This window comes from Urtica dioica, chromosome 11 (genome assembly GCF_054948205.1).
Source record: "Urtica dioica subsp. dioica isolate 48M chromosome 11, U.dioica_male_clone48M_v1_H2, whole genome shotgun sequence".
NCBI lineage: Eukaryota > Viridiplantae > Streptophyta > Magnoliopsida > Rosales > Urticaceae > Urtica > Urtica dioica.
This window is the reverse complement of record NC_142766.1, coordinates 3204872-3214106: the sequence shown is the minus strand read 5'-3', so window position 1 is coordinate 3214106 and position 9235 is coordinate 3204872. Positions and strand designations below refer to the sequence as shown.

General features: G+C 38.6%; 1 protein-coding gene across 1 annotated transcript; it reads left to right on the top strand.

The window, feature by feature from the left end:
• Positions 1-1641: 1641 nt before the first annotated feature.
• On the top strand, positions 1642-5945 carry LOC149380705 (uncharacterized). Its single transcript, XM_089601538.1, has 3 exons — positions 1642-2285; positions 4163-4562; positions 5047-5945. The coding sequence occupies exons 1-3, from the start codon at positions 2075-2077 to the stop codon at positions 5843-5845; spliced, it is 1410 nt and encodes a 469-aa protein (XP_089457664.1). The 5' UTR covers positions 1642-2074; the 3' UTR covers positions 5846-5945.
• Positions 5946-9235: the final 3290 nt, after the last annotated feature.

Genomic DNA, 9235 nt, shown 5'->3' with positions numbered 1-9235 from the left:
TCTATATCAATTCCAACTTCATTTAAACATAACAATATCAAATTCATAAACAATTCCATTCTAACACAAATTCTAACTCAAATTCATTCTAACACAAATTCTAACTCTAATTCATTCTAACACAAATTCTAACACAAATTCTAACGTCTCAAATTCATTCTAACACAAATTCTAACTCAAATTCATTCTAACACAAATTCTAACTCAAATTCATTCATAATAAAATAACAAACCCTAATTTTGTTAAATCAATAACCACCTTAAATCAATAACCCTAATTTTGTTAAATCAATAACCACAACATGCAACTCGGGGAAATAACATGAAATCCATATTCAAAAACACGAAATCCATATTCAACAACACGAAATTAAATCAATAACCACCTTAAAAACTTAGAAAATCATACCTTTAAAAAGAGAGTGAGAGGCGGTGAGAGAGAGAGAGGCGCGAGAGAGTTGGGTGGCGAGGACGTGGCGAGCGAGAATGGCGGCGAGGACAAGGCGACGGCGAGAAATCGGGGCGGCGAGGACGTGGCGAGGGATTTTGGAAGAGAAAATGAAGACAGAGTCGGCCGAAATAGTTTGTCTCGCGTTTGTATTTTGAGGAAAATGAGAAAAAAAACTGAAAACTGGTTTATATAGTGAAAACCTAAAAACCTCGCCGCGGCGAGAATATGTCTTCGCCGCGGCGAGAAGATCCTACAACGGATTTTCAACCGTTGTAGGATCATCTCGCCGCGGCGGGAGTCCTACATCGCCGCGGCGAGGCAGTTTCATAGAAAACTGCTAGGCCACGGTATCCTTCTCGCCGCGGCGGAGGTTATTTCCAGCCGCGGCGACATAATCTCGCCGCGGCGAGGGAGGACCATCGCCGCGGCGACTCTATTCTACAACCCTTTAAAAAAACCGTTGTAGAATTTGTCGCCGCGGCGAGGTTTAAATCGTGCCGCGGCGAGGTCCATCCTTCTACAACGCTTTGAACTTGCGTTGTAGAAAGGTTTCGCCGCGGCGAAAATCACATGGTGCCGCGGCGAAGGTTCTACAACGGGTTGTTGTAACGTTGTGGAAAATCTGAAATTTAAGTTCTTCTACAACGCTTTTGTAAAGCGTTGTAGAATCACCCAGATTCTACAACGCTTATCCATAAGCGTTGTAGAAACACCCAGATTCTACAACGCTTATCCATAAGCGTTGTAGAATCACCCAGATTCTACAACGCTTATGTTAAGCGTTGTAGAATCCCTAGTTTCTACAACGCTTATGTTAAGCGTTGTAGAAAGTCCGTTGTAGAATCTCATATTTGTAGTAGTGCTCCAAAACATTGCATTTAATCTGCTAAAACAATCAATTGTTCAACAAGTTGCTTAACCTAAAACTTAAACAACCATCTTAATTACGTTAGTTAATTTTTTAATTGTTCTCGGAGTGTGCAAATTATACGAGTAACAATGTTATAGCCAAGTACGACTTAAAGTGGAATAAACTGTTGTCCAAATTATAAACGCATTTAAAACAGAAAAAGATTACCGAATGGCATTATCATTATAATCTTGAAATGCTAAGGGTATATTTATAATAAATCAAAAGAGAAATGATATGGACATATATAATAAATGTGTTCCTATTACAATACAAAGCCAAAGTAGACCAAGCCATATTTTGCTGTTCATCTTGTGACTAACTGCTAAAACTCTCTTTCTTCATCACCATAAATGAAGGAGAATTTCCTGGGTTTTTGTCCTCCTCTGGCCACAACAAAACCCATTTTTTGTGTTTCATTTTTCTAAACACATATACTCTTACTCACAATAATCACAGACACGTACACAATCAATCTTCTCTCCCTTATGTAGATATTATATAGCCAGCCAGGAAATTCCAAGTGCAAAGCTATCAAGTGAGAAACCAACAAAATTGATAGAGCTTGTGAGGGAAAGAAAAACAAGAAGAGTACAAAAGATATACAATAATTATATTAGAGAGAGAGAGAGAGAGAGAGAGAGAGAGAGAGAGTGAGATCTATATATCTTCAAGTTTTTATCGTTTTGCTAGCTTGTTTTCCAGCATAAAAGATGTCAATAATCACAAACGGTGAAGCTGGTGAAAGCTTATCTTCAGGGAATACTAATAATAGCAACAATAATGGTAGAGAAGATCATCAAAGGCAATGTTTCCAAATTGACTCAGTCAACTCTCTGTCTTCAGCCACCACTCTAAGCAACGGCTCTACAACTCAATTACCTCCACCCATTAAGAAGAAAAGAAACCCTCCTGGTAACCCAGGTATCTCTCTCTCTCTCTCTCTCTCTCTCTCTCTCTCTCTCGTGTGTGTGTGTGTTCTTTTTTATGATCAAATACTATCTAGTTTCAAATATTCAGTAGCTACCAGTGCTCTTTTATTTAATTTTTCTTGGCTCCTACATGTCAGTTATACATAGAGATGCAACTGATCCATGCGCTGAAATCTTGGTTGATTATGTAATTTTAAAAATACCTCAAATATAGTGTTCACTGGTGTGGTGTGATACATATATGTATACCCCAAATATATTGTTCATTGGTGTGTTGATTAATAAAAAAAATCCAATAATGAAATATAATCGAAGATCCTCCACATGCGCAAATGGACACAGATTATGTGTAAATATAAATCGACAGTTTTGGCCAATAAATGTCACGAGGGTACAAACTTGATGACGAACAAAGAGTGGGAAGACAAGAAATAAAATATGTTAGACGGCAAAATAAACTTTCATGTGTTTTTCTCGAACCATAAACTAGGCAAAATGAAAAACTTCGGAGTATTTATCTTTTACTTCAAATTGATTAAGCATATATTCTCCTTTAAAAAAAAGAGTAAGCAAATAATCACTAGAAAAACTTGGAAAATATAAATAAAAATAGCAACGTTTCAGTACTATAACTTTATAACTTTTACGCGCAGGACTAAGATCCACCATAATTCAGTATATTCAATACTTTCCGTTCATGTTTCTTTGTTAAGAGTTTTCTTGAACGACCAAAAGTGCAGCTTTACTTGGATCAATTATTTTAATTGATATCTAAGCTTCTTTGTCTTTCATTCAAATAGCGTTAGTCTTGCATGATAGGCCTACCAATACACTCCTTCTTGTAGATCAAAAAAAAATAAGTGGGAGTGATTTTGTTCGATAGTGCTTTTGATCAAGAGAAGAAGAAAATAAATTTTGTCTTCTTTCTCATTTGGGAGAGTAGCTGTTTTAATTTTTTTATCACGACAAGAAAAATGTCTATAAAAATGTTGGTCAATTATTGATGTCCAGGGGAACTAGAATAGTAGTTGAAATACTTGAATTCAATTATTGTTTCCTGACCCAAAAAAAAAAAGGCTCAATTATTGGCATGGGATTGCAATAGCCAATAATTGGATTTAACTGTTACCTTTTCTTGACCATGCTATTCTATGCTATGTTTCTCTCTCCTTTTCTCTTTCTTTTTGTTCTCAACTGTTTCTACTCAGGGAATCATTCATTTTTTTTTTCTTTGCCCATTGGAATATATCTATCTACTAATTGATTCAATTTTCGTTTCTCTCTCACATATTTTTCAACATTCAAACTTTGTCAAAGTGATTTGATCTATCGTTAATAATTATTTTAGGTTTGATTTTCATTGGTGCATAATAGTAGTATTTAATTGCTTTTAGATAAATATATCCATATAATGCTTGATAGCTAGATGCCTTCCGGGAAGCTTCTTTCTTAAGTATTATAATAACTACCTTTTTTTTCTTCTAGAACCCTTTTTCAATTATATTATTTGAAAGAAGAAAAAAAAACACACCTTGTTGTTTTAGATGGATCGTCAAATGCTCATATCAAGTTATAATGTCTAACGGTTCCTACACCCAAATTAAGTTCAAAAAATCAAGCTGATTTACATCTCAAATAAAGGTGAAACTTTGAGTTAAAGAAAAGTAATAAAAAAAAAAAATCCATTTAGTTTTAACTAAAGAATTCAGTAAAAACCCTCTCTAGTTTTAAGGAAATAGTCTAACTCACGCCTATGTCCGATCGATCACGAGTGGATAGCGTGGTAGATAGGTAAAGTAGAATAATAGTTGATATATATTGGAGTGGTGTGTACATACATATAGGTGATAATGAAATTTGAAATTGCAGACCCGAGCGCGGAGGTTATAGCGCTGTCGCCGAAGACGTTGGTGGCGAAGAACCGGTTTGTGTGCGAGGTATGCAACAAAGGGTTCCAGAGGGACCAGAACCTGCAGCTGCACAGGCGCGGGCACAATCTGCCGTGGAAGCTGAGGCAGCGCAACGCCAGCGAGGCGGCGAAGAAGCGAGTGTACGTGTGCCCCGAGGCGTCGTGCGTGCACCACAACCCCTCGCGCGCCCTCGGAGACCTCACCGGCATCAAGAAGCACTTCAGCCGCAAGCACGGCCTCAAGCACTGGAAGTGCGACCGCTGCAACAAACACTACGCCGTCCACTCCGACTTCAAGGCCCACTCCAAGACCTGTGGCACCCGCCAGTACAATTGCGACTGCGGAACCGTCTTTTCCAGGTTATAACTTCTCTCCTCATTCTTTCAATACACTATTATGGATTGTTGCTTTCACTATTTAGACTGCTCTATATATACAAGCTATAAAAGCTGATCGATCTGCAGTATTTTCATTTATAGCCCAGAATATTTAATGATCTGTGTTTGCTCAGTCCGTCCTACGACTTTGACTAATTCAACTTGCGTCCCAATAATGTTTTAGGGCTCATATTTATGTTCGCTTGTAATACTGAATGAAAGTAAGTTCATTTTTAGAATTTTGAAATTCATCAGGGTAAAGCATTGTTTTAAAATAGCGGGACACAAATTAAATAATCTTTTTGTGAATAATTTTCCCCCTTATTAAATACAGATCATGATCATTATGTAGAATAATCTTTATCTACATAAGATTGTTAAAGACAGTGGCATTATATTATGACATAGTTCAATAACAAGTCTCTCGTGATGAAAAAATTAAATAACAATAATAGATCTCTCTCAGGCGAGACAGCTTCATAACGCACAGAGCTTTCTGCGACGCAATCGCCGAGGAAAACAGCAAAACGACACTGACTGCACAGATGTCCCCTTTCGAACGACATGAAAATGTCACACTCACACCACACAAATCAGAGCTCATTTCCTCGCTCGTGAACACCACCGCCAATGTTCCACAGCCAACCACCGCAAACGACAATACCTTCGCCGCCAACAACAATCACGCCACGTCATCAAGAGACCATCATCAACAGGATCTGATGATCAATGAAAACCAGAACCCTCTGATCATGATGATCAACAACAATCTCAGAGATGATCACCATCTGTACCAAAACGGTACTACGTATCCGTACATGTCGGCCACGGCATTGCTGCAGAAGGCGGCGCAGATGGGGTCCACAGCCGGCGGCTTGGCTAAGGGCTCGGTCATGGCTCCGCCGAGCTACGCCTCGGCTCATCACCGCAGTGCTATGATGATCAGCGCCAACAATGACAATAATGGTAATAATAATAATAATAATGTGGGGTTTCTGGGAGGGGTGTTCTTTGGCCATGGGCGTCAAAACGATACAGAAAATAACGACGTCGTTTTGCATGCCGGGAATTCTGGGGGTGGGGACGTGATGACGACTGTGGACTTCTTGGGGGTTGGGAGGTCACAGAAACAGGCGGTGAAAAATGGTAATCAGCAAACTATTCACAAGGGATTTGATCATGATCAAGTCCTGATGTTTGATGATGAGAGTCAGAATTTGCAGGGCTTGAGTCATTTTGAGCAACATCATGTTTGGGAGGTTTGAATATTTATCACACTATTGTTCTTGGATAACTACCTAGTGACTCTTTTGTTTTATTATTTTCAAGACAATTTTGAGAAATCATGAGTAAAATTGAAGGCGATATTTATCTTCTCTATTATATTCTTCCACTTTTCTTTTTTTGGGGGGGTCTGTCTGGGTCATATTCCAATAATTCAATTTTCTGTTACTAGTCTTTTTCACCATTATGAGATTTAGAACGAGTTAGTTACAGTGTTAATTCAATTTTTCAATCAGTAGATAGAAAGTCAAATCACGTCAGTTATATAAATCACTATATAGCATATATATACACGACTTGCTTCCTCATATATAGTAGTAATATCACATATAGATAGATGTCGACAAAACAAAGGAGATACGTACATATTTTAAATCAAATATGTTTAAACAGTACGGTTCAAAAAAAATTTGAACCACCAAAGTTGGATAAGCTTTAATGACCAAATAAAGTTGAACGCGAAAATAAATAAAGAAATTGTGTATCACCGTACCATTATTATTTAATAGTCGCTTGCTAGGCATTGTGAATCATATTCCGAGAAAAATAATAGATAAATTGTATTATATTAAATAGATAAAAATCAAAATTTAATAATATAATAGGTAGACAAAAAAATATAAATTAAAATTGCATAAGCAACCGTCTCCCAGAATGCAACGACGTATAAGATGAACAAAACACCTTGTTAAACTCCGACGAACCTGAGCACGTGCCAAAAAACTACCACTAACACCGAAAAAGTTGAGGAGAAAAAAAGAAAGATTTTTGGTGTGTTGTCTTTCAGCCAATGACTTGCTCCCTTTTTCTCCTTTTGAATGAGTACAAAGTGCAGCCTTATATAGGCTCGACCATGAATGTTTACAAACATCAAACATCAATGCTCGACCACCGTAATTGTACGTCTGGAGTAACAACCATAAGCACATAACTGTTATTAAACGTTCAACCCAACCATAAAGCCATGGTTATAAACCTCCAACTCATTACTTCACATTTATAAAAGCCCATTAGTGCACATATAATTAATGGACAAAACAAATTAAAAAAATTCCAAAAAACAATTAGGAAATCTCAGCCCAGCCCGGCTCGGCACGACCCGTCGATCGACTGGAAAGACGGCGGCGGCAGCGCCCGCATGTGTTGTGGACTTGTGCTACCCTAAACCCTTGTCGCTCTACAAAATAGGGTCACACTTTGGAACTCAAACTCTTTTGAACAAATTAGCTATATAAGCTCACACATTTATTCATTCTCATTCTATATAGGACCTTGTAAATCAGCCACAACACATACAATTTCCTCAAAAAATTTGATGCTTTTTAACACATTTTGAGCATCAGTTTTGTTGTTGCGTTATCAGTTAGCTTTATTTTTTAGAGCAAGTTGTAAGGAAAGATGTCGGTCATCATGTTTCTGGAGCCCTTTGGGTGCGACAAGTCGCACCTGATTCCCAATTAGGTGCGACTTGTCGCACCTAATGCCCCTCCGCACCAGAAAGGCTTATTTGTAGTAGTGTGGGAAGATATCCTTCCTCTAGTGCGCAGACTGTTATTCTGGCAAGTTTCCGGTTTTTCCAGATTGCCTCGCTGGTGACTTTATTGAGTAATATTCTTGTGAGTATGGGTAAGGAAACCCTAGATACACTTCCAGATTTGTATGACTGCTATAAAAACCTTACGGTACCCCCCTTAGCAACCTTGGACGCTTTATCAATATACTCAGAGCTCCTAAACCTGCACGACTGGCGGATTGGGAGGCTTGGTGTTTTGATAAGAGAGATGTAATTCCTCAAACACTATTCCAGAAGATTGAGTGTTTGTGAGATTTGGGTTCTGTGTTACGTGATTGAAGTTTCACGTTCGTTGAAGACTGAAGTCGATCGAGCATAGGCAATTGCTCGAAGAGTGAAATTGAGAGGGGTCTCGAATTCAGGGGGAGTCCCTGGTCTAGGTATTCACGCATCGTAATAGTTTCTAGGGCTTTGATTGAGTGTTGTAATCATATAAGACCTTGCTTGTACTATTGACTACTATATAGTGAAATCCTTTCCACTGGTAGACGTAGGTGATGTTGCACCGAACTGGGTAACCATATTGTGTGTCTTTTCTTTATCGCACTTTTTGTTGATTATCCATTATCTGTGTTCAAGCAAGTTGTCAGACACATTGTCAATACATTGTGTGCGAAATCTTGTCTTCGTGACTAATCAGAATTTCAATTGGTATCAGAGCAGGCACCTAGATCTTTGAGTGGTTTCCTGGGTATTTTATTCTGTTTACCAGAGATGGATAGTTCCAGAGAATGGGGGTCTGTCAATCGTCCTCCAGTTCTTGATGGAACCAATTATGGTTATTGGAAAGCTAGAATGAGCGCCTTTATGAAATCACTCGACAGCAAGACCTGGAAGGCTGTGATCCACGGTTGGGAAGCTCATGTAACTGTTGATGACAAATGGATAGTGATCGGTCCCAAACCTGAGAAGGATTGGAGTCCTACTGAAGATGAGGCAGCCTTGGGTAATTCTCGTGCTCTCAATGCTATCTTTAACGGGGTTGATAAAAATGTTTTTAGACTTATAAACACCTACACAAGTGCCAAAGAAGCTTGGAAAATCTTTGTTGTTGCCTATGAGGGAACCACTAAAGTGCGCGAGCAGAAGCTCCAGTACATCACGATGAATTTTGAAGCAGTCACTATGTTTGAAGATGAATCTGTTGCCGACTTCAATGTTCGTATTCGAGATCTTGCCAATGAATCATACTCTCTTGGCAAACCTATGACGGATGAAGACCTGGTTAGAAAAACCTTGAGGGCTTTAAGCCCAAGATTCAAGATGAAGATCACTGCCATAGAGGAGCTTCATGATCTTAAGACACTGAAGTTTGATGAACTTATGGGATCCCTCATGACCTTCGAGCTATCTCTTCCAAAGATTGAGAAGAAACACAAAGGAATGGCTCTCAAAAGTTCTATTCATGATCAGAAGGAGCAGGTATACTCTTACTCAGATAATGAAATTGATGATACTATTGCTATGTTGGCCAAAAACTATAGCAGGGTTATGAAGAGATTCAGCCAGATGACCGGAAAGAATGTCCCTTAAGATGTCAAAGACAACATACAGCAAAAGTTTCAGAAGAATGGAAATTTTCACAGAAATGGAAAAGGTGGTGAATGCTCCCACAATACTGCTGCAAAAGGGAAAGGTATACAGCGCCATGAGTGTGAAGGCTATGGACATATTTAGAAGGAGTGTCCTAACTTATTGAAAAAACTGAAAAAGGGTTACAACGCCACTCTTTCTGATGAGGAAGAAGAAGATAGTGACTCTGACTAGATAAGCAATTTTGTTGCTTTCACAACTTCTA